Source organism: Hypanus sabinus, chromosome 13 (genome assembly GCF_030144855.1).
Source record: "Hypanus sabinus isolate sHypSab1 chromosome 13, sHypSab1.hap1, whole genome shotgun sequence".
Classification (NCBI taxonomy): Eukaryota; Metazoa; Chordata; class Chondrichthyes; order Myliobatiformes; family Dasyatidae; genus Hypanus; species Hypanus sabinus.
This window is the reverse complement of record NC_082718.1, coordinates 46569966-46596179: the sequence shown is the minus strand read 5'-3', so window position 1 is coordinate 46596179 and position 26214 is coordinate 46569966. Positions and strand designations below refer to the sequence as shown.

Sequence of the window (26214 nt, the reverse complement as noted above, 5' to 3'; positions counted from 1 at the left end):
CACACATGAAGGTCAGGAGCTGAACTTGGTTGTCAGAGGCTATTTGGGATGCACACCATTAGGAACATTAATAGGTAGTAGGAGCTCATCCCCACTACCCCCTCCTCTGCCCATGACAGCCTTATAACTTAAATTTTTATATTGCTTACAAAATTATTTAATTCTTATTTAGGCTCACGATGCAAGACATGATTTTGCTCTTTATTTTCATTTTACTGAAAAATATAGCTGATTTTCATGCAGCAGATGAGTACTCAGTAAAATAAATACTTACACTAAGCCAAATAAATTACTTAAAAGGGATAAAATTCACAAACTAAGGCACTGTTCTCCAAAATCACATTTAAAATGTGTTTTGTGGCATTTGAGCAGTAGCTACTATCCCCATGAGCAATATTTATTAAATTCAAGTTCAATACACCCAAAAGCTAAAATTAAGCTTGCAAGATAAATATTTCCTTGTACTCAGAGGCTGAGGTGATATTATAAATAATTGCTAAAGGTAAGATGATGGCCAGTTCTGTTGCCTCACAGGTAAAACATCTACCTTTGATCTTAACTTTGGACGTAAACTGTGGTTTTGACATGTCCTTTAGCAAGAACGGCGAGTCAGCATACAGAGAGGAGGTGCAGCTGCTAACGAACTGAGGCAGAGCCAACAATCTGTCTCTGAATGTGAACAAAAGAGATGGTTGTTGACCTCAGGAGGGCACGTTGCGACCACTCTCCACTGAACATCGATGGCTCCTCGGTAGAGATTGTTAAGAGCACCAAATTTTTTGGGGTGCACCTGGCGGAAAATCTCACCTGGTCCCTCAACACCAGATCCATAGCAAAGAAAGCCCAGCAGCGTCTCTACTTTCTGCGAAGGTTGAGGAAAGTCTATCTCCCACCCCCAATCCTCATCATATTCTACAGGGGTTGTATTGAGAGCACTCTGAGCAGCTGTATCACTGCCTGGTTCGGAAATTGCACCATCTCGGATCACAAGACCCTGCAGCGGATAGTGAGGTCAGCTGAGAAGATCATCGGGGTCTCCCTTCCCACCATTAAAGACATTTACACTACACACGGCATCCGTAAAGCAAACAGCATTATGAAGGACCCCACGCATCCCTCATACAAACTCTTCTCCCTCCTGCCATCTGGGAAAAGGCACTGAAGCATTCGGGCTCTCACGACCAGACTATGTAACAGTTTCTTCCCCCAAGCCAACAGACTCCTCAATACCCAGAGCCTGGACCGACACCAACTTACTGCCCTGTACTGGGCCTATTGTCTTGTTTATAATGTATTGTAACGCCTGCACGGTTTTGTGCACTTTATGCAGTCCTGGGTAGGTCTGTAGTCTAGTGTAGTTTTTTTTTTCTGTGTTTTTTTATGTAGTTCAGTGTAGTTTTTGTACTGTTTCATGTAGCACCATGGTCCTGAAAAACGTTGTCTCATTTTTACTGTGTACTGTTCCAGCAGTTATGGTCAAAATGACAATAAGTGACTTGACTTGATCCTGAAAATTTTCATCAAGGCACCTATCAGCTTACAAATTCCAATGAATACAAACCTAACTTATGTAAAATACCATAATTCAACCATCACCATTATCAATATACCTGCTATAGATGCAGAAACGAATTCCCCAGGGAGCTCACTGTTCATGCACTCGCAAATGTAAATTGAACAGTTTTGAAACAGACCAAGCTTCTCAATAGGAAAAAACCATGAGCCCTCTAGGCCAATAGCAACAGAAGCAATGTGCTCTATCACAATGTGCAACTTACAGTTCAACATTTAGTTCACTCCACCATTATTACCATGCTGAAAAATCATTCCTGGCTCAAATGATCACAAGTGCGAGTATGCCAACTATACCAGAAGGTGCGGTGCCAAATTGCTGAAGCAGCAACTCCAGACTAGACATGTGCCAAAGTGCAAAAACACATGTAACATGTAGCATTAAGTAACTCCAAAGAATCTAACTAAAGCATGACATGCAGTCATTAAATAGCTAAAGGAGATAGCAGCTCTAGAACATCTTCATCCTCAGTAATGGTCAAGTTCAACATGTGATTGCTTAGGACAAGCTTGATGTTTAGCCATGAGTGTATTATCCATTTTAGCTCCCCTCTCCCTGAGATGCAATCATGATAGGTCAGCCACTGACAACTTGATTCATTCTATGCACTAAAGGGTTAAGAGCACTGATTAAAGCATGTAATTCAAATAACATTTCAAACATTTTCTGAGAAAAAAAAGACTCCAGAAACTGCAAAACCATTAACCAAGCTGTTGTAGTTCGAATTCAGTACAGGCAACTGCCCAGATCTATCTTTTCCTGTTCACAAAAGATAGACTGGTTATCAGACAGTCCACTCTCAAAGTAATGAAAGATGTCATCTGCAGGGCTAACAGAGAACATGATAACCAACAACCTATTAAACAAATGCAGATTTAAGTTTTGTTAGGCTTATTCTGCTCCTTTCCTCACAGCCTTACTCCAAACATATACCAAAAAGTGGAATTCTAGGTAGGGAAGAGTGACTATACTGAGTTGCTACCATTAATTCTTAAGCAGAGTGAGGAAAGTTGAAAATGTGACAGATTCTTATGTTAACACTACCCTGTTGGGAATACTGCATGTCCCAACAATGTATTACAATAGACTTAACTGATAGAAATTGTAAGATGTTGTCACATTAGCAATGATATAATTTCACCAGCTCTCAAATTTGTTCCCCCAAATTTAGTCAGCATTAAAAGCAATTTGGTGTCTCCAAATCAATTTGCATCCTTAAAATGATACCTTTACTTCTTGTTCAGCCATGTACTTGTACAATTTTTAAATTAAACAATAAAAACTTACTAGCTTGCAATAAACTTGCAATATGCTTTAATGCTGAGTACATCATCTCACCTGCCTTCCATTCCAGGACTAGATACATTTTCTTCTTCACTGCTTTCAGCTCCATCTTCTATAATTTGGCAGAAAACACAAATGTTACCCTTTCGATTTGCGTTACAATTATATGATAATTCACAGAAATTGTAAATGTCTACAAACTTAAAATACATCTATAATTACAATCACCCCTGCATTTCATAACATCTGTGCAGAAAGTCACAGATACATTGGTGAGGTTTAGGACAGTAATCAAGGTACATGAGAAATACCTCATGACATGACAATAAAACTGACTTGATGACTTGAAATAAGCAAAACATATGCCTCGTACCAGCATACTACACATTTTGTAGTCCAGGCATTACAAAGTCCTTGAACTCCACAAGACCTTTTCTCAAAAGTATTCATGAAGTAATTTTAATTTCCCAGCTAAATAACAACATCAATATCACTATATTTGGAAATACAAAAGGACAACAGGTATACAAGACTTTCTGAACAAGTTTAATCAACATCATATCACCTTGACTTAGATACACTTCACTACTTCTTTATAGTAATTCCATCCAAATCCCAAAACATTCTTTCTAGCAGCACTGAAAGATTAATGTCAACTGTTGTTTATAGCATAACCAAAATGGGAACATCTTCAGATCCCATTATATACAGGAGTTTAAAGTACAATTTGGACAATAAAGGCAAGTCCTGGCAATAACTTTTATATGACAAATAGAGTGGCTGAAACAAAAAGAAAGATGCTTATAATTGCTATTTGCCATGGATTTGCAAACAAAACATCTGCTGCTCATTTTCAACTTCTAAATTGAAACAAAAAAAATGCATTCATCTTCATGGACAAGGAATCTGCCAGTTATTATGGCCTGAAATTCAACCACTCTGCAAGAATTACAGTAGACTGGTCCAAACTCTACTGGAACCCCCCTTCCCTCACTATGTTTTCACTCTCCAAGTGGAATACTTTAAATGGGGTCTTGTGCATAAATTAAGATTACACAGAAGTTAGTGTATGACTTATAAAAGAAAGTATTAGCTCAAAATAAAAGACACTTGAGTGTTTGCCCTGTAATACCAATCACTTATTTTCTGCCAAAGTACTCTCTATTAGTGTTGGTGGATAACTGGTTCAAGATTACATGATACACTCTTGAATGTGCATGGGCTGCAACATAAAAGTAGACAGACAATTATAGCATAACATACAAATTGATCGATCATTTCTAAGGCTTGAAGGCCTGAGCCGTAGGGTGAAGTTGGCCAGTTCAGGTCTTTATTCCCTGGAACATGGGAAAATGAGGAGTGACCTTACATTAAGTGTATAAAGTTATGAGAAACATAGTAAGAATTTTCTCCACAGGGTACAGGAGTCCAAAACGAGAGGCATAGGTTTAGGGTGAGAGGAGAAAAAAATTAATGTGATCTGAAGGTCAACATTTTTATCCAGAGAGTGGTGAGTACATCTAATGAGCTGCTACAGGAAGTAGTTGAAGCAAGTACAATAGTATCATTTAAGGAGTATTTGGATAGGCACATGAAAAGGCAGTACTCCAAGGGGACACAGGAAATTGGGACAAACTGGCTGGGCACCATAGGGATCATTGGGCTGAAGAGCTTGTATCCATGCTGTTTTGCTCTTTGATTCCTAAGGGAAGTAATTTCTACTTGACATGTTCCAGATGAAAAGACCAGAAATTAATTCCCTCTGAAGTCAGCCTTTGATTTGGGTTTCTAGATTTTCTGTATTGTTTGTTTATCCAAGAATGCTTCTTGTAGAATGATCACTGAGTATCTAAACAATGCCCAATTCAAGTCTAAAGTTTCTCAACAGCTGAATTCTGTTCCCTTTGGAAGATATTAATCTCACACCAAAAGGGAGTATTAGAGAACTGTTTTGCACACAGGTTTCACATTTCCATTACTGGATGTAACAAAGCTAATAATCAAAAATAGATGACATTATTTGAAAAATCAGACAAGGTTCCACTGTTTTCTTTGATGGAAGACCCAGAAGGGAATTCTTTTGGAACAAGGATTTAGTTTACTTAAGTCTACAATGCATTTTAAATATAAAGCAAACTTACTATTCAAATTTTGACCTTTAATAATCTAAACACCAGTTACACAAATGCAATGCGCATGATTGTAATTAGCTTCACAATCCCAAGTAAAAACAAAACAAATAATAATTCAGGAGACAAAGACCAAAATATTGATTGTGATCAAAACCAGGTCAGTGAATTACTGTTGAATTTAACTCTACAGATTGCTAAATAGAACCCGTGTTACCTCTTGGTTTGAGAAACCTTCCTCCAAGTTGCGAAATGTTTATGAAAATTATTAATCTTAATTTTAAACACTAGATAATGACTACAATTTCCAGTTTGTACATATCAATTTTTGTGTTTTGGATTAGTGCAAGATACCTCCAAAATGATACATTTATATCAACTGTACTGTCACAATAAATCTTAAGAAAGAATGAAGTTAAATAAAAATGAACAGATGAAAAGGATCCAGGGCAACAGTGTTGAACCTTCAGTGTGAATGGAGTCAACATTTTGCCACATTGGTCAGTTGTTAACTTCTGGAGCATGTGTATACAAGGTTTCAATGGTACATGATGCAAAAGGTGATAGTGAGTCTGGGAAAATAATAATCTGCATTCATATCGCATTAAATGTTGCATGCAGACTTTGAACATTAACAGGTGTTATGATGGATGCAACATTGTTAGCATACAAGCATATTTAGTAAGACATGCAGTTACACAAAACATTTGCCGCAATTAACTTACCCATAGGTATGCTATCTAGCTCTGTGTAAATAATAGTAACCGGGAAAAAGAAGAGCAACAAACCAATCAAAAGGAATCCACTATATATGAACAATATCCTATTGTCAACAAGAATGAACCAGTGCTGAAATAAAATTACATCCAAAGTAACATTTATTATTTGTCTTGACAGAAATGCCACAGGTGAAAATATCTGTACACAAAATAACAACTTTAAATGGATTGACGCATTATATTTGGTGAACAATACTGAATTATTAATTTTATTTCTATGCATTGAAGTACTTGTGTTGAGAAACTGAGAAATACAATTAGTATTATTGCAGGAGCTCACACTGAAATTTTATCCTATATATTCACTCATGTTTTTTTAAAAACTTTGCCAATGTGAAGTCACAATTTAAACTACACACTGTAGGAAATGATCAACAAGGTTGAAGCTGTAACGTCTGGCAAAAATCATTAAAATTAATAAAATATTGAATTCTGAGGTAGAAAATCAATGCTGAAAATACTCAGCAGGTCAGGCAGAATTTTGGAGACAAGATGCTATCTGGATTTTCTTGTGAAATCCTGTAAAACTTCCAGCATTTCTCCACTTAGCAATCAGATAACCCAGCAGTTCTGTTTCCGTGGAAGCACCAAACTTCAAGGTCACTGTTGCTGTCTGTCTAATTGCACTCCAGTCATGGACTGCTCATGGAGTTCTAGCTGTTAAGCTGGGAAATCTGTCTAGTGCAGATTCAACAACAGATCAGGAACATCTTGGGATGAGTGTAGTAAGTTTCAGATCATTTCCAATTTTAATTAATGTTGAATCACTAATAACTCAATTGTTTAAATGACAAATATTTCAAATTTTTATTTCAAAATGCAATTAATTTTATTTTAAAGTTTTTGAATTCAAACCAAGAGAAAGTTGTAACAGTTGGTAAGGCTGGCATACAGTTTAACCAACTGTGAAAGCATATGTAGGTGGAACGTTATTCTGATGTGTTGAGTAGCTTCATGGATACATTAAGATCCTTAGCATTTATATAATAGCTTATTTAGAACAAGTAAACAATTCACAATTTAACACCTCATTAATTAATCCTTGATAATTAAAGACTTGAATTATTTTACTAGTGATCACTCCATTTTATACTAACTAGTTTGGGAAAACACAGAGGTATCTATATTTGAGATGAGTTTAAGCACCTACATTGCAAAGTTTTAGTTCCAGATTCTCCAATGATTAACTTGGCAGTACTACAAATTACAACCCAAAGAACATTGATATGTCTGCCGAAATTTGCACGGATGACTAATGTGTAGATTAGAGTTTACCGATCAACTGTCAGTAAACAAAAAAACAGATTAACAGGTTAAAGACTAAATCTTCCATAGCATGTATGATTCATGGGTGACAATTTCATGTCCCAAGAAAAATTCTTGTAGTATGAATCCCCAGTGAATTATACTTGCGGGTAATGCAGTAGGTCGGATAAACATCAGGTTTACTAATACCAGATTTATGGAAGCCTTTCCAAGAGATTAAATTAAGCAAGTTATAACAGCCCCAGAATTAAGGACCATTCACGATGGCAAAAGTGCAATTGGTAAAGCCCATTATTGTGTAAAAGAAAGTTTGTGAAACCAAACTATAAGAGCAAGATGTTGCACTGGGACTAACCCCCTTTACCCCCACAAATTATTTTACAAACCTGAAAGGTAAAGACGGTCAGAAACTGATTGCTGGGTACAGAGTCAATGATCATCTAGCTACATAAAATGTTAATCCAAAAAGTCTGATCTGCAAAAACAAAAATAATTCTTTTCCCAAAGACTCCTTACATAAATTCTTTACTGCATGATGTTGGGGGAACCACAAAATTCTTCAACAAAATGGTTCTAGAAAAATCTTTCTTCTTGAGCTCTTACCAGTGGTCACAAGTCTATTAGATTCACTCTCAACTTGAAGCAAGCTATTAGAGTGGAAACTTGAAATGTTGGTTAGTTTCTCCAATGGTTATTGATTTCCATTTTCCAAAACCTAAAATCAGAAGTTTCTGGCTCACAATTTCAAACCCAATCTTCTTTCATTGCCATTCATAATTTTGCCCTTGTAGTCTCCTTGTCCATATATTTGCATAACAAACAATTTAAATCTTATCATTTGAGTCCTGGAAGGTATCTGCTTACTAAGTTAAGTGATTAACCAAGACATTTATTTTGCCAATATAACATGCCAAAGAGTGAGAAAGATCCTAGCAGATTGGAAAACTACAAATATAAAGCCAGTATTAAAGACAGGGGAGATATAAGTAACAGGAATTTATTGGCTAGTTGACTTGGCACCTGCCCATTGGAAATTGTGGTAATACACAATTAGGTAATTATAGAAAACTTAAAGAACATAAAACAAATATGACTCCTGATTTAGGAAATGTGAACTGTGTTTGACAAATTGGTTAAATTCTTTGAGGATGCAACCAGCTGGATAGATAAAGTGAACCCCATTAATACTTACATTTGGCATTCCAAAAAACATTTAATAAAGTGCCATATAAAACATTACTACCAAAATTAAGAGCCCAGGACATTAGCCCTAGGGGGAACATAACAGCATGGAGATAAATGGCTAATAGAATGAGTCAGAATGAATAAAATTCAGTTTAGGTTAGGCAAACTGTAGCTGGCAAAGCACTGCAGGGATCAACATTGAGGCCATAGCTATTTAGAGTTATTAATGATTCCCTGAAGTAGGGATTGAATATATTGCTATCAATTGTGCTAATACAGAAATGGTGAAAAATTAAAAGTAGCAATAGGACATTTGAGTGGACAAAAATTTGGCATCTGCAACTTAACTGAGGTCATTCAGTTGCAAGACAGAAGCCAAATATTATTTAAGTATTAAAACAGCACAGAATGCTGCTATTCATTAGGACCTCTATGTTCTTGCATATGGAACAAAGTTACCATATAATAGTATACTGGCTTCTTTTACAAGGAGAATAGAAGTAGAGAAGCCCTGCTACAATACGGCACTGGTGAGAACACTCTTGTAATTTTGATCTCTTCACTTGAGGAATATACTTGCAATGGAGGGTGTTCAGACAAGTCTTATTTGGTTGTATCCTAGGATGAATGTATTTTCTTTAAATGGAGCAAGGTAAGTCCATACTCATCGACATTAACAATGAAAGACCTAAAATTCTAGTTTTATCAGTATTTGAGGGAGTTTGGTTGGGTACCAGTATGGAAATTTGAATGTGTTTTCCAGAACAAGGGGTTCAGATGGGATTCCCGATCTCTGGGGATCATGAATCTTTGGAAGAACGCTCCTCAAGAGAGATGAGCAAGGTAAAATTAATATATTTTTGTTCCAAGAGGGAATCAAGGGTTTAGGCAAATTGGCAGGATAATGAATGCCAAGATCAAATCAGTATGTAGCAAGGTTGGAGGACTTCAGTCTACTTCTGCTCTTCTTTCATGTTATGACGTTAATACTGTCCTGTTCAAAAAAGCACATCAAGAGTCTTTGCAGCCAAACCATGTAGTCAACCAGTTTAATAATGGCATAGTTGTTGGTTTGCACAGTATCTGTTGAAATGGTACAGCAATTACACATCACAATGAAAAAGGAGAATACATGGCAGAGCCTCGTGCTCCTTTTTGGGGTAACCTTCCAATAGGATGGTAAAAAGTACTACTTCATCACTGACCCGAAATCCAGGACAATGTCCCTTTCTTCGTGACCTCCAGCTGATCCAAAATGCTCATAGTCTTGGATTGTTTGAAGCCATTAGTTTTAAGGGAACTAATGCCTGACAATATGCTATTTCAACATGGTCTAAAAGTTAAATATTTTGAACTTAGTTAAAATGCCTATGTTACATTAACCCTGAGGAATGCACCTAAAAAGTCTAACTTACATAACCAAATAAATTTGATTTATAATTATTTTGAGTTATTTTCCAAAGCAAATTCATTGACTGGATTTATTTCAACATACACCAAAATTACAAAACTTAATTCCAAACATATTAATTAAAGATGCTAGCAACTGTGCAATTAAATCTTAATGTCATGCACTGGAAACAAAAAATGCATGCAAATATGAAGAGAAGTATAGAACATTTACCTTGTAAAGCATTTCCAAGTAAAGCTTCAAGTTCTGGATTAAATTCAGCTTTCTCTTTCAACATATGGAATAGCAGTTGATTTTGAGTTGAACTGTTAATTTCTATTTGCTTTACTCTGCCTTCTAGAACTTTAATTTGAGATTCCTTTTGAGCAGCTTGAAGACCCTAAGACCAGACAAAATACATTCTGACGTCTGCTCTCTAACATAGTTAAAGCAACTAATCAAATCACAGGTTAAAGTCTTCCTCAACCTCAATAAAGATTGAAAAGTTATTCCAAATCATAATTTGTTCTTGAAGATTGTCCAAAACCATCAAGACTAATATTAACACTCATCTTTTTCATCCTAAAACATACCATTTCTTTTAAAAGTAGTAAAGCTAGGGTCAAAGTTCTCCTCTAGAGGAGAAAAACACCTCAACTGTATATTTTTAAAAACACACAACTTGAAAATTTCTAAAATTTCAGGCTTCAATGCCAAAAACAATCCATCACAAGCCACTTAGTGAGGAATTCCATGAATTCCAGTACTGCTCAATGACCATTTTTATCCAGGGTGTCAAAGATTATAAACCTGAAGCATTCATTAGCTGGAAGTCAAATCTTAGACAGAAGCAATAAACTGATACTTTAGTTTAAAATCTAGAAACCTGAGCAGCAGTGAAGAAATATACTTAGTTAATAGAGCTCCAAATAAAGCACAAAAGTCATTCATTAGGTATGTATAAATAACCCCCAATGTATTCGTCACCATTTTCTAATCAACGAGCAATTATTTGTTTTAGCCACCCCAATACCAATCTATATTTTTTAAAAATTGAATTATACAAGAAGTCAGTGATGCATAAAACAAATAATTTGCATTCTCAGATATTGTTGCAGTCAAATTATTAAAAAAACTAGGGACAGAATAAATTTTATTGATAGATAATTTTATCAAGAACTGCAGCAATTTATGAAGGGAGGTCATTATCACCAGATAGAGAGCTGATGAGTGGCACACTTAATGTTGCTTACATGGATTTTACCAAGAAATTTCACAATACCTAACATGGGGATTGATCAGAAAAACTGAAGTCCATAAGATGCTAGGAAAAGTTGACTAGAATTAAAAGTGAAGTTCAGCATGAGTTGATGTCAATGCTTTTTCAGCATACATCAGTGTTCCAGATTGCCATGATCAGGTATTTCCTAGTTGCGGTTGGCATAGTAGCACAACAGTTGTTGTTGCCGTGACATTGCTCCAGCAATCTAAGTTTGGACCTGAACTCGAGTGTTGCCTGTATGGAGTTTGCAATTCTCCCCAAGTGGGATTTCCCTGGATGTTTGTTGCTTCCTAGATCCCAAAAACATGTTGGTAATAGGCTGCTGCAAACTATCTATACTATTAGTGGAGAGCAGGGGAATCAATAGGAATCATGGGAATAAGGGAGCACAGACAAATGGTCTAATGTGGCTATGCTACACATTCAACCTTTAATTTCAAAAATTTCAGTACTGAATAATGGATGCACCAGAGGTTACATTATCCACCAGAGATTCCCACTACTTGACCTATTAACTTCAGTTTTATATGAAGACTAATTGACTTAATTCAATTGGGCCAAGTTTTGATCACAGATTTACCTTATTAATAACCATTGTGAGAAAGTGATCCAACATGTAACGAGCTTCAGTCAAAGTACAAGAACTGATCACCGCTGAAACATCCACTGTTCTTCCTTCTTCCTGCAAAATGAAATTAAATAATCTTACTGTTTTCAGTGTTGGAGAATGAAGAATAGTTCTCATAATGCAACTTTAACCTGAAATATTAACTGCTTCTTTACACAGATGTTGCTTGATCAGCTGAGTGTTACAATATTTACGATTTTTATAAATGCACAACCATTTGGGAAGACATATTGCCAAAATAGAGAAAGGAAAGAAAAATAATCCATTGAACCAGTTGCACGGAGAGCAACAGAATGTTGATATTTGTTTTTGCCAATCAAATACATCTACACTGTGTAGTTCTGAAGAGGTTCATTCAAGCATACTGGTATTAGAATACACAGACAAGTTAGTACAACTGTTTTCTGTATAAGCTAGATAAATCTATTAATGGACCATCACACCTTGCCTCCCTCACATTATTGAAAATATTGTTACTTGAAGCATACACAAAATGCCAAGGAACTCATCAGTTCAGGCAGCATCTATGGAAATGAACAAACAGCCATTGTTTCAGGCAGAGACCCTCATTCAAGACTGGAAAGGGGAAGATACCAGAATAAAAAGGTGGTGGGAGGGTGAGGGGGACTAGCTAAAAAAATGATTGGTGAAGCAAGGTGGGTAGGAAAGGTAAAGGGCTGGAGAGGGAGGAATCTGAAAGGGAAGGAGGAGGAGACCTGGGGGAGGTGATAGGCAAGTGAGAAAAGGTAAGAGGCCAGAGTGGGGGAAAAGAAGAGGGGAGGCTGAGAGATTTTTTTTACCGGAGGGAGAGATCATGCCATCAGGTTGGAGGCTACCCAGGCAGAAAACAAGGTGTTGTTCCTCCACCCTAAGGAAGGCCTCATTGTGGCATGAGAGGAGGCCGTGGACCAATGGGAATTAAAATACTTGTCCATTGGGAAATTCCACTTCTGGCAGATGGAGCGTAGGTGCTCGATGAACCAGTCCCCCAATTTACCACAGGTCTCACCAGTGTAGTGGAGGCTGTATCAGGAGCACCAGACACAACAGATTACAACAACAGACCAGCAAATTAAGTGTTGTCTCACCTGGAAGGACTGTTTTGGGTCCTGAATGGAGTTGAGGAAGAAGGTGAATGGACAGGTGTAGCTTGCAAGGATAAGCGCCAGGAGGGAGATTGGTGGTTATTTGCTACTTGTTCAATTAGTTACTTACTTTCCTTGTTCATACACAGTGTTTACGGATAACTAACTTACAGAATGAAACTTCAAGATCTCGGACCCTAATGATCTATTTTATACCACAATTTGGAATTACGGGTTTAGTTAAATGCTGTGATCACCACATAACTTTAGTCATAGCTATAATGGAACTGTTATTGTGCAAAATCTTTTTAAGCTTTAGACCACTGCATGTTCGATAGCGTAAGGGAAACTGTTCAAATTATGACTTCTTTCCTGAAAGCACTGAATTCATTAAACTACTGGCAAGAAATACTAAAGTTGAGGGCAAATGCCAATAGGCACCTAAGGTGCACCCCTTAAGCTGAATCTAAGAACTAGCCACATTAGAATCTGAAGAGGTACAGTAGATTTAAAAAAAATCACTCTATTCCATTTATACTTTGGTGTGGAAGAATGATAAACTGAAATTAAGGAAGTCACTGGAAATTATATATACAGATACTTATTTTTCTATCAGAAACACTAAGAAAAAATAGTAAATTGCCTTACCTTTGCTTCCTCCATCTGCATTATATTGGCTTGGCATTCAGAAATACTATCATTAACATAGTCAATATTTGCACTAAGTGATTCTGTTTCTTCACTAATGCTATGAATTGCTTTATCATCTACACAGTCCAGAGCAAACTTTTCTCTCCTTCTGTTCAGTTTCTCTCGTCTTTTAGTCAAATCTTCACGTTGCTGTAATTTTAATAATGGAACAGATAAGCAATTTGAAGGCTGAGAACCAATAACATTCTGAAATATAACAAATTAATACTGCTCCATGCTGGCTGCATTGCTTAATGCTTATACAAAGACATACAAAATACCGTGGATACCAGTTAATTGGGGCAACCACTTACTTGGGACACTTGTATGGCCGTGAGACTCAACACCATGCTTAGAGCAAGCAGTTTTTAAGTAGCTTCAGTTGCATGTGCTTGTGAGTGTTGTCACTGATAACTGGTGAGAAATAAGCAGTAAGACGATTCAGCACTGTTTTGCTCACTGTGGTTTTAAGCATTTAGGCTATGGAGATACCCGAAATGGCCGGGAGTAAAAATGAAACAATTCCACTACTTCAACAAGCTAGGAACTACAAAAAATTTAAAGGCATTGATAATCATTTTGGATTTTACAAACCCCATTTCAAGAAAAGCTGGGATATTTTCCAAAATGCAATAAAAACAAAATTCTGTGATATGTTAATTCACGTGAACCTTTATTTAACTGACAAAAGTACAAAGAAAAGATTTTCAATAGTTTTACTGACCAACTTAATTGTATTTTGTAAATATATATAAATTTAGAATTTGATGGCTGCAACACACTCAACAAAAGTTGGGACAGAGGCATATTTACCATTGTGTTACATCACCGTTCCTTTTAATAACACTTTTTAATCATTTTGGAACTGAAGATACTAATTGTAGTAGATTAGCAATTGGAAATTTTGTTCATTCTTGCTTGATATAAGACTTCAGCTGCTCAACAGTCTGTGGTCTCTGTTGTCGGATTCTCCTCTTCATGATGCGCCATACATTTTCAATAGGAGATAGATCTGGACTGCCAGCAGGCCAGTCAAGCACATGCACTCTGTCTACAAAGCCACGCTGTTGTAACCCGTGCAGAATGTGGTCTGGCATTGTCCTGTTGAAATAAGCATGGATGTCCCGGGAAGAGATGTCACCTTGATGGCAACATATGTGTCTCTAAAATCCTATGATATGCCTCAGAGTCAATGGTACCTTCACATACATGCAATTCACCCATGCCGTGGGCACTGATGCACCCCCATACCATCACAAATACTGCCTTTTGCACCTTTCGCTGATAACAATCAGGATGGTCGTTTTCATCTTTGGCAAGGAGAACTCAACGCCCGTTTTTTCCGAAAACTAGCTGAAATGTGGACTCATCTGACCACAGCACACTGTTCCACAGTCTTTCGGTCCATCTGAGATGAGCTCGGGCCCAGAGAACTCACCTGCGTTTCTGCATAGAGTTGATGTATGGCTTCCTCCTTGCGTAATACAGTTTCAAGTTGCATTTCTGGATGCAGCGACAGACTGTGTTAAGTGACAATGGTTTTCCGAAGTACTGCCGAGCCCAGGTGGTTATAATTGTCACAGTAGCATAATGGTTTCTTAGGCAGTGCCGCCTGAGGGCTCAAAGATCACATGCATTCAACAGTGGTTTCCGACCTTGCCCTTTACGCACTGAGATGTCTCTGAATTCTCTGAATCTTTTCACAATATTATGTACTGTAGATGTTGAAAGACCTAAATTCTCTGCAATCTTGCATTGGGAAATGTTCCTTTTGAACTGGCTAACAATTCTCTCACGAATTTTAGCACAAAGGGGTGAGCCACGACCCATCCTTGCTTGCAAAGACTGAGCCTTTGATGGACGCTACTTTTATACCCAGTTATGATACCTCACCTGCTACCAATTAGCCTGCTTAACGTGGAGTCTTGCAAAACGTGTTACTTGAATATTCTGTGCATTTTTCAATCTTATTTTAACTCTGTCCCAACTTTTGTTGAGTGTGTTGCAGACATCAAATTGTAAATTTGTGTATATTTACAAAATACAATTAAGTTGGTCAGTAAAACTATTGAAAATCTTTTCTATGTACTTTCATCAGTTAAATAAAGGTTCACGTGAATTAACATGTCAGATTTTTGTTTTTATTGCATTTTGGAAAATATCCCAACTTTTCTCGAAATGGGGTTTGTACAATGAAAATGAAGGTCTGGAGGAAGAAAATGTCAACAGCATTGTATAAAAGCAGTCCATTTTCTGCATAAGGTGTCTGCATCCATTTTGTTCATTGTGTATACTGGATGAATTCCTCCATCAATAACTATTAAGAAATAATACAGTTTTATAGTACTGTGGTAGTATTGGCAGTGTTGTAATTTGTTCTGTACTTCATTTAAATGCATAATTTGTTACTCAGATGTCTCCTTTATTCCCTTTTAACTATTTCCATGAAACTTCAGCTAATTGAGGCAGCTACTTATTGGGCCAAAATGGTCTCAATATATCCCAATTAACCAGAATCCACTGTATTAAGCTTACAATTTAACATTATAAGAGAGGTGTAAAAATACATCAGCATTCTTTATTCTTCTAGTCAGCCAGCCTCTTCTAGATCAGGTGACCTAGTGTCACCTACAGTATTAACAAAATTATCAGGTGGGAGGGGTGATAATCAGGGTCTGTTGGATTCTAATTAGGTGCCTGCAATAACTTATATCAGCCATTTGCTAATGAAAATAAAAAAATAAAACTGTTATAAAGGCAAAATAAAATTTCAGAGGTATTAATCAGATTAAGAGATTAAAATAATCAGATCACTCTACAGAAAAGCAAGATATTAAAAGAATTTTACACAACGTATCAGCACAAGAATACCGTAAATTTGAGATATGTTCTCCTTCACTAAATCAAATACAAAAATTAAAGCACACTCTCAAACCAAGTGTGCAACTTTCGTATTTTCACAAAATTATTCGGCTTGTTGAAACCAACTGTTCACAGATCTCAAATTGTTAATGCACATAATTTTAAATTCAAAGTTAGGATTGTCAGCTCTTCATAATTAAAATGTAGTATGTTGAAGTAGGCCTTACAACTTAAATTCACTAAACAAACATTTTTGAGAAGTATTTACATCATACAACAAATTCTAGTTATTCATCCAAGTGTTATTTGTGAAAGCAATCATGACCAATTTCCAGCATTCTACTTTATCCATATAATTTATGACACACAGAATCAGAATAAAGTTTAATATCACCTGCTTAAGTCATGAAATTGAAATTTGTTAACTTTACGGCAGCAATAAATAAATGATAAATAAATGTAGAGGAAAAAAAGGGAAAATGTAAGATCATTATTTAACTGGAACAATTTACCATGTCACTGATCATTAGTGCAAAGCAAAAACACAAGCAGCAATTCAAGAGGCTTCTTGCAAACTCTAATATTCACATTCAAACGAAAATGGAAATAAGGCAAAAACAATAATTAAAAGAAACTTTTACTTTGAGAAGTCTATTCATATCAGCTTCCATGTTGGCAATAGTCATTCTTTGCATAATTATTTCGGTAACCCTACGTTCAAGTGACTGCCATTTCACTCTTGCTGCTCTTGAAGTATATCTACTTGTAATTTTTCTCTGGTACTTCTTTCTGCAATTGATCAGAAGTTATCTGTTATTCCACAGCATTACTTCTATAGAATTTATGAACTGTCAGGACAAAGTTAATATATTGAGATAATGTGGAAGAAAAGTCAATAAAAAGTCAATAAAGATTTGTTATAGCTAAATTGTGCCTGTGGTAGTTAATTTGAGATTTTTTGTTGAGGCAAGTGAGCTTTGATGAGGTAACTTAAGATGCATGTGTAATCTTTCAAAAGGTTTGGGAACATTTTATGTGGTGGGGTGGAGTGAGGAAGGGAGCAGTGTGAAGAACGTGGGTAGATTTGTGGTCTGAGTGCTTGTATGTTTCAACTCAAGCTGCAAGTTGCATACAACATTCTACATCCATGGAGGGGCTGACTGTAGTATGTCATTGTAGCCTTAGCTTCACTGTGAGCAACCTCAGAGATATTCCCAGGGTGACCATTATTTGTGAGGGACTGTGGTATTATGGGCATCAGGGGTCTATTTTTCAGTCTCCTTTAGCCAATGTAATTTTAGTTCTGTAATCAGGTGGATGTAAGTGATGTTCAACTTCCTGCTTTCTCATTAGGAATGTTTATCAGCAATATCACATAGCCATTTGTTGGAAGGGCTCAAAATAAATCACAGGAAATGAGTTAAATATTTATCCACTGTGAAATGAATCAATTATCCAAGGGATTAAAGTTAGAATATTTCAGATTCTAGAACATTCTGGTTCATATTAAATCATTTATAAAGGCAAAAAAAAAAACAAATTTTGTTCAAATTTGAAAATTCTGAAGGATTAAATAGCGTTAAAAATACCTCAAGCCCCCATTTATCTTGTCTGCTGGAGTAGCCATGGTCCGGGAAGCAAGATTTCTCCCTTTGTACACACCACTGAAGTTCATAGTTCTGTCATGATCGGTTAGACCTGCATGAGATTGTGACTCTGAAACAGGATCTGGCAAGCTCAGTTTACGGCTCACTCGCCCAGCTACTTTATCCGACATTGGTTTTGAAAGCTTTCTAAGTGCTGTTACCTAAAAGGCAATAACAAAATGACTTGCAGTTCAAACTTGTCCTTAACAAATAACCAAAAGATGCCGAGCTGTTTAAACTATCTACTCCCATCGAGCTGCACTGGAACCCCAGCCCTCCATCTGAAAAATACTAGGCAATCTATCCTTGGCTATTTCAATAGCATCTCAAACTGACCATGCTACTGTCATTGAGGACAAGGGTTCTGGATACATAGGAACATCAGTTATACGATCCTCTTTCAGTTGAAAGCAATCCTTCATTTTCAAATGAATGTCAGAGAATGTATACAGTATATTTTATCCACCAATAGATTTTCCTACCCAAAGGCATAGGAGTATCTTTACATAAAAAAAGGCTCATCTTTCCCTGCAGTTTTCAGAGCTAATTGGAATTATGCTATACATATCAGCACCATCCAAATACTAAAATAAGTTTTTTTTTTGAAATTCTGATACTTTCCTGTCTGAATTAATAACACTTAAACAGATTGTCTGGTTATTAGCATCATATTGCTACTTGTGTGAAGCTGTTATACTCAAATTGACTTTTTAATCCCTATATTTCCTAAGTAGTACACTTTTAAAAGTACTCATCCCACTAATTGCTTTGGAGTATCTGAAGTCAATTTAAATACAAACATTTTTGATTGAAGCATGAAAAAGAATTGTGATACAACTTTAAGTTCACATTTTCCATCAAGCTTTAATGGTACTTTACACCTCCACTCTCCCAACACTGCATCCCTAGATTCCAAAGGTAAATTTTAAAAACTTCCTGTCTTGAATATGCTAAACCATATATCTGTTATTTTGTCATTCGTTCTCATGTCCAAACTTGCCCTATTTGAAATCACTGACAGGGCCAGAAACAAATTTTGTACCCGGTTAATGATTTTGGAATTTAAGTGTGTAATAGAAGACAATGAAGCATGCTCTGAATTTTACACAGGATTTATCATTCAACATTCGTTTGTAATAGCTCCAAATAATTAAGATCTAAAACACATTTAAAGTATATCATGAATCAAGATAGCTGCACAATTTTACCTTGCAATTTAAGATGATCATTGTGCAAACAGTACAGGGATAACTCATTTGAGATGTCCATTTCAAAAGAAATTTTCCAAAAGATTTCAATCAGAAAAAAACACATTGATAAACTCCCATTTTAATAACAACTCTTTACAGCATTTTTGTTCACAACACTGAAACTGATAACAACACACACAAAATGTTGGTGGAACACAGCAGGCCACGTAGCATCTACAGAGAGAAGCGCTGCTGACGTTTTGGGCCGAAACACGAAGGGTCCACCAGCGTTTTGTGTGTTGTTGTTTGAATTTCCAGCATCTGCAGATTTCCTTGTGTTTGCACTGAAACTGATAACACAGCTTTATCCATATTTACTTCACAAGAGACCTTAATCTCAATTTTTATATATATATATATTAATACATATAAAATAATATATAGTTATTTTTATAATTTACAAAGCCCTCGCGCATTAATTTCTCAAATGTGATGTTATCATTTAGTGGAATCATTTTACTGCTATAAACAATACTGATCATGGAGTCATAAAGACAATGATTCTAATTTTCAGCATATTTAAATTTCAGCTAAGTTTTCCATCAATTTGAAAGAATATTATATACACAGACAAAATTATGAACAAATGGCTCACCTCCTCAGTTCTGCGCTTTAGAATTATTTCTTGTTGTCGCTTCTTAGCTTCCAGAATTTTCATTTGATGCTGAAGGGGGATAAAAGGGAAATGAAGGCCTGTGCTCTGTTATATGTTCAGAAACTCAAAAGACCTTGCCTTCTGTAGATGAAGCAGGCCAAAATAAAAAGGACAAAAACCTGCAGTTTTATATTTCTAATAAATCTATACATAGTGTTGTGCATATTTTTTTCAGGTTCAATAACTAACTTGAATACATAAGAAAAATAATGTAGTATTCAGTATTCTGCACAAACTTTGCTGAATGACAATGGACACACTTATTACCACAGTACTGTGTTACATGGGGTGGAGATACATTTTTACCAAAATAGGTGCAAGGTGCTCTTCTCTCCATTAGCCTACAAGTCATCTGTTAAGCAGGTAGCACCTGCTTAACACCTCCCTTCCCCACCATGATCAGGGGTCATGTGAACCCATGAGAACAGATGGTAGAAGGTTGTATGAGCAGCCAGTGTACATCACAAGTCCTGTTTATGTGACCATTGATGCCAGGCAATCTCTGAAGAGTACTGATAATGGCTGAAGTCACCAGTCTTGTAAAGACACTGTCCAGAAGTGGCAAACCACTTCTGTTGAAAAATTTGTCAAGAACAATCATGGTCATTAGATCATTGCCCATGTCATACGGCATAGCACATAATGATGGTGATAACTGTGTTGCAACTAACATAGAAATTAAAATATGCTGCTGAGCATCTTCCACTTTTAAAATTTTTTGACATAGTTGTAAATTTGTTCAAAGACTAAAAGAATGAATAATAAATAGTAACATGTTGTTGAGATATCCTTCAGACTGAGGAAAGCTGTATGGAGTGCATGATATCACTCACAGATTTGCTAAAATCAGCAAACTCGTGAAGTTCCTTCATAGGTGATGGATTGAGGCACAATGTCAGAGTTACGTGGCATTGATAAATGGCTGCTCATCGCACTGTGTCCATGCTGACTATCATGTTTCATCTACTAATCCCACTTGCCTTTGTAATGTACAGAATCTATCAAGGGAATAAAATCTGCCATTCTGCACAATATAGCTATTTGCAAACCCTACAGTAGAGTGGATGAGAACACTGAAATTAAGGGATTTACTGGCTTCACATTTGTTGTGGGGTGGTATTTTAAACTGGATTTGATGCTGAATATATCTCATTGGTCAGAATTACACATTGATGATATACTGTGTGCAACCAGCAGAAGCAGAATTATTTTAGAACACATGAAATAAAATCATCTGAAATATCCTTCGCCTCTCGTATTATTGGAGGGTGGTGGGATCAACTCTAACATAGTTAGTGTAATATGCAGAACAACACAAGCCATAATTAAAACTGAGGTGCAAGGCAAGAGGATAAAGTGCAAACTAAGCAACTGAGGAAACACATTGAGGTAAAGAGTCCCATAAATGACACATCAGATCAAATTCTAACACATCCTAAACAGCTAAGGATAATTGTCTGCCTACTGGCAAAAATTCTGTATCCTCCTACTCCTATTTACAGCGGTGCTAGAAAGTTTGTGAACCCTGTAGAATTTTCTCCATTTCTGCATAAATATTACTTAAAATGTGATCTGATCTGCACACGTCCTAAAATAGAGAATCCAATTAAATAAATAACACTAAAAACACACTTGTTCATTTACTTATTGAGAAAAATGATCCAACATTACATGTATTTGTTGGAAAAAGTACGTGAACCTCTGGGGTAATGCCTTGTATACAGCTATTTGGAGTCAGATCCTCCAATCAATGAAATGAGATTGGAGGTGTAGGTTCTAGAGGTGCCCTATAAAAAAGACATACAAGGCAGATTACTAGTAGAGCTTGCTCTTCCCAGGAAAGAACTGTTTATGTGCACAATGCTTCAATTAAACAACTTTCAGAGGACCCCAGAATAAGAATTGTAGAGATGCATGAAACTAGAAAAGGCGATAAAAGGCTACTGAGTGTTCATCAATGTACAGCAACAGAAATTGTCTACAAATAGAGGAAACTCAGTACTGTTGCTACTATCCCTGGGAATGGGCATTCTGCAATGATCACAGCAACAGCACAATGTACAATGCTGAAGGTGAAAAAAAAATCCAAGGGTAACAGCAAAAGACCTGCAGAAATCTTAAATCTCTGTTCATGTGTCCACTATAAGAAAAACACTGAACAAGAATGGAAACCACTGCTCTCCCAAAAAAAAAACATTGCTGCACGTCTCAAGTTTGTAAAAGATCACCTGGATGCGCTACAACACTTCTGGGACAATGTTCTGAGACAAGTTTTGAGACAAGAACTTTTTGGCAGAAATGCAAATTGCTATCTTAGGAGGAAAAAGGGCACTGCACAGCAACACCAAAACCTCATCCCAACTGTGAAGCAAGGTGGAAAAAGCATCATGGTCTGGGGCTGCTTTGCTGCCTGAGGGCCTGGGCAGCTTGCAATCGTTGAGGGAACAATGGATTCAAAATTGTATCAAGACATTTTACGGGAGAATATCAAGGTGGCTGTCCCGTCACCTGAAGCTTAATACAAGCTGGATAATGCGACAAGACAATTATCCAAAAACAAGAGTAAATGAACAACAATAGTTTAAAAAGAAGAAAATTTGTTTTGGAATGGTTGAGTCGAAGTCCTGACCCTAATTCTATAGAAATGTTGTGGAAGGACTGAAGCAGGTAGTTCATGCAAGGAAGCCCACCAACATCCCTGATATGAAACAGCTTTATAAAGAGGAAACACGAGGAAATCTGCAGATGCTGGAAATTCAAACAACACCTTATATACCGGCTGGGTAGCCCCCAACCTGATGGCATGAACATTGACTTCTCTAACTTTCGTTAATGCCCCTCCTCCCCTTCTTACCCCATCCCTGACATATTTGGTTGTTTGCCTGTTCTCCATCTCCCTCTGGTGCTCCCCCCCCCCGCCTTTCTTTCTCCTGAGGCCTCCCGTCCCATGATCCTTTCCCTTCTCCAGCTCTGTATCACTTTCGCCAATCACCTTTCTAGCTCTTAGCTTCATCCCACCCCCTCCGGTCTACTCCTATCATTTTGCATTTCCCCCTCCCCCCTCTACTTTCAAATCTCCTACTATCTTTCCTTCCGGTTAGTCCTGACGAAGGGTCTCAGCCCGAAACATCGACATCGCTTCTCCCTATAGCTGCTGCCTTGCCTGCTGTGTTCTACCAGCATTTTGTGTGTGTTGTTGTTTATAAAGAGGAATGGTCTAAAATTCCTCCAACCTGCTGTGCAGGACTGATGAACAGTTACTAGAAATGTTCAGTTGAAGTTATTGCTGTGCCGGGGTGGGGGGAGTTATACCAGTTACTGGAAACAAAGATACACATACTTTTTCCAACAAATACATATAAATATTGGATCCTTTTTCTCAATAAATCAATGAATAAGTATCACACACAAAATGTTGGAAGAACTCAGCAAGTCAGACAGCATCTATGGAAAAGAGTACTGTTGATGTTTCAGACCAAGACCCTTCAAGCAGGACTGGAGAGAAAAAAAGATGAGGAGTAGAGTTAAAAGGTGGGGGGAGGGCAAGGTGAAACCAGAATGGGGAGGGTGAATTAAAAAAGCTGTGAGTGATGAAAAAGATACAGGGCTGGAGAAGTGGAAAATCTAATAGGAGAGGACAGAAGGCCTTTGAAGAAAGATGAGCACCAGAGATCTGCAGGCAAGGAGATAAGGTGAGAGAGGGAAAAGGGGAGGAAGAATGGTGGGGGGGGGGGGGGGCACGACCAGAAGTTCAAGAAATTTATGTTCATTTCATCAGGTTGGAGGCTACCCAGACAGAATATAAGCTGTTGTTCCTCCAACCTAAGTGTGGCCTCATTGCGAGAGTAGAGGAGGCCATGGATAGACATATCGGAATGGGAAGGGGAAGTGGAATTAAAATGAACGGCCACTGGGAGATCCCACTTCTTCTGACAGATGGACCATAGGTGCTCAGCAGTCTATCAATCTATGTTGGGTCACACCAACATACAGGAGGCCACACCGGGAACAGCTTATGACCCCAACAGACTCACAGGTGAAGCTTCACCTCATCTGGAAGGTCTGTCTGCAGCACTGAATGGTAGTGAGGGAGGATATGTCGGGGCAGGTGTAGCACTTGTTCCGCGTGCAAGGATAAGTGACAGAAGGGAGATCAATGGTTTCCTCTAATGTTGCGATGAGGGCACACTCAGGCTGGAGGAAGAACACCTTATATTCTCTTTGGGAAGCCTCCAACCTGATGGCATGAACATCGATTTCTCAAACCTCTGGTAAGGACCCCCACCCACCTTCACCATTCCCCATCCCCTTTTTCCTCTCTCACCTCATCTCCTTGCCTGCCCATCTCTGGTGCTCCTCTCCCCTTTTCTTTCTTCCAGAGCCTTCAGTCATCACCTATTAGATTTCCCCTTTCTCCAGCCCTGTATCTGTTTTACCAATCAACTTCTCAGCACTTTACTTCACCCCTCCCCATTCCCATTTCACCTATTACCTTGTGTTCCTCCCTCATTTCCCCCACATTTAACTCCACTCATCTTTTTTTTCCTCCAGTCCTGCTGAAGGATCTTGGCCTGAAACATTGACTTCATTCTTTTCCATAGATGTTGCCTGGCCTGCTGAGTTCCTCCAGCATTTTCTGTGTGTTGCTTGGATTTCCAGCATCTCCAGATTTTCTCGTTTCTAAATACTTTTTGTGTAATTTATTTAATAGTGTTACATGAAGACCTGATCACATTTTAGGTCATATTTATGCAGAAACAGAGAAAGGTCTGCAGGATTCACAAACTTTCTAGAACCACTGTACCTGTGTAGACCATGTGAAAAGGTTTAAATAAAAGTGATTTTGATTTCGCAAATTGTTTTCCCAGACGTATCACAAGGAAGATGGAATTCCATAGGCAGACATTCCTAATGTCTCCCAAGTTATGGGATTAGTAGCATGAGAATTTCAAATTTGAAGAATCAGATTAATGAACTGCAAATATATTTTGGTTTTGGTTAATTCAATGACTCGCAATAAATTAACACTAATGTGTGGCAGATTAGCATTTCTAACCTTTTAGGTCAGAAAGAAAAAAATATTATCGATTGAAAATTTTAGGCAAAATACAATAAAACAACATCCAAACTAGTGAAAATGACCACCATTATAACCATATAACAATTACAGCACGGAAACAGGCCATCTTGGCCCTTCTAGTCCATGCTGAATGCTTACACTCACCTAGTCCCACTGACCCACACAGCCCATAACCCTCCATTCCTTTCCTGTCAATATACCTATCCAATTTTAGTTTAAATGACAATACCGAACCTGCCTCTACCACTTCTACTGGAAGCTCGTTCCACACAGCTACCACTCTCTGAGTAAAGAAGTTCCCCCTCGTGGTACCCTTAAACTTTTGCCACCTAACTCTCAACTCATGTCCTCTTCTTGGAATCTCCCCTCCTCTCAATGGAAACAGCCTATCCACGTCAACTCTATCTATCCCCCTCATAATTTTAAATACCCCTGTCAAGTCCCCCTCTACGCTCCAAAGAATAAAGGCCTAACTTGTTCAACCTCTCCCTGTAGCTTAGGTGCTGAAACCCAGGTAACATTCTAGTAAATCTCCTCTGTACTCTCTATTTTGTTGACACCTTTCCTATAATTTGGTGACCAGAACTGTACACAATACTCCAAATTTGGCCTTACCAATGCCTTGTACAATTTTAACATTACATCCCAACTCCTATACTTCTACACCATCTCTTACAAAAATAGGCAGTGTTACAGGATCTCCAACCAATAACACAAAATCAAGTTTCCAGTTACTGATTTTTTTTTAATGGTGAAAAGTGCAAGATAGCACAATGATATTTTAATTAGATGTACTGTAGGGAGTCTTTCAATCTTGGGTACAAAATGATCTAAAGCAAAAATAAACTATAAAAATGCAAAAGTTCAAAGCATTAATTTTAATTTCTTGAGGATTAGAACTGATCTTATCCTTCTGACAATGAACATTTTTAAACAATTCAATACTCACTTCTTGCTTGCGATGATCTTTCTTCAACTGAGCAATTTCTCGGTTTCTCCTAGATTCTGTCATTCGAGCACGTTCTTGTTCTTCCTTCATTTGTCTCATGAGACGGACCTTCAAAACGGCAAGAATAGACATTGTTTCTGAATGCCACCACCATCCTTAATTACTTTCTTCAATCTAGGGCTAGGTAATGTTTAAGAATAAAGAATTCATACTTGTATCAGGTCCAAGCATTAGCCCTTCTTATTCTATCATTGAACTCAGCCATACTTGTTACTGAGAAGACCATGAACTTGTAAAAGTTACTATTAGTGGACCTACATACAATTTCCTCCTATCATATTTTCCCCCTTCTCCATTGCTGTTTGCCTTACATGTGATAAATCAAAGTTTCAAATGCATGCACAATTTTAACATTGTAACTAGGCATTTGTAACATCTATTATAATAACTTATCCACAATCATCCTAATCTCTGAGACATC

The 26214-nt window shown here is 37.3% G+C and overlaps 1 protein-coding gene across 3 annotated transcripts in view; it reads right to left on the bottom strand.

Annotated features, from left to right (window-relative positions):
- kif21a (kinesin family member 21A) overlaps window positions 1-26214 on the bottom strand; it is a 131154-nt gene that overhangs the window by 35115 nt on the left and 69825 nt on the right. For all 3 annotated transcript variants that reach the window (XM_059987556.1, XM_059987557.1, XM_059987558.1), the window contains exons 16-23: window positions 25734-25841; window positions 19645-19713; window positions 17743-17960; window positions 16795-16942; window positions 13250-13441; window positions 11469-11570; window positions 9841-10006; window positions 2912-2969 (exon numbers count right to left, since the gene is read on the bottom strand). In XM_059987556.1, coding sequence (XP_059843539.1) covers window positions 2912-2969; window positions 9841-10006; window positions 11469-11570; window positions 13250-13441; window positions 16795-16942; window positions 17743-17960; window positions 19645-19713; window positions 25734-25841 — 1061 coding nt within the window. The remainder of the gene's footprint in view (window positions 1-2911; window positions 2970-9840; window positions 10007-11468; window positions 11571-13249; window positions 13442-16794; window positions 16943-17742; window positions 17961-19644; window positions 19714-25733; window positions 25842-26214) is intronic.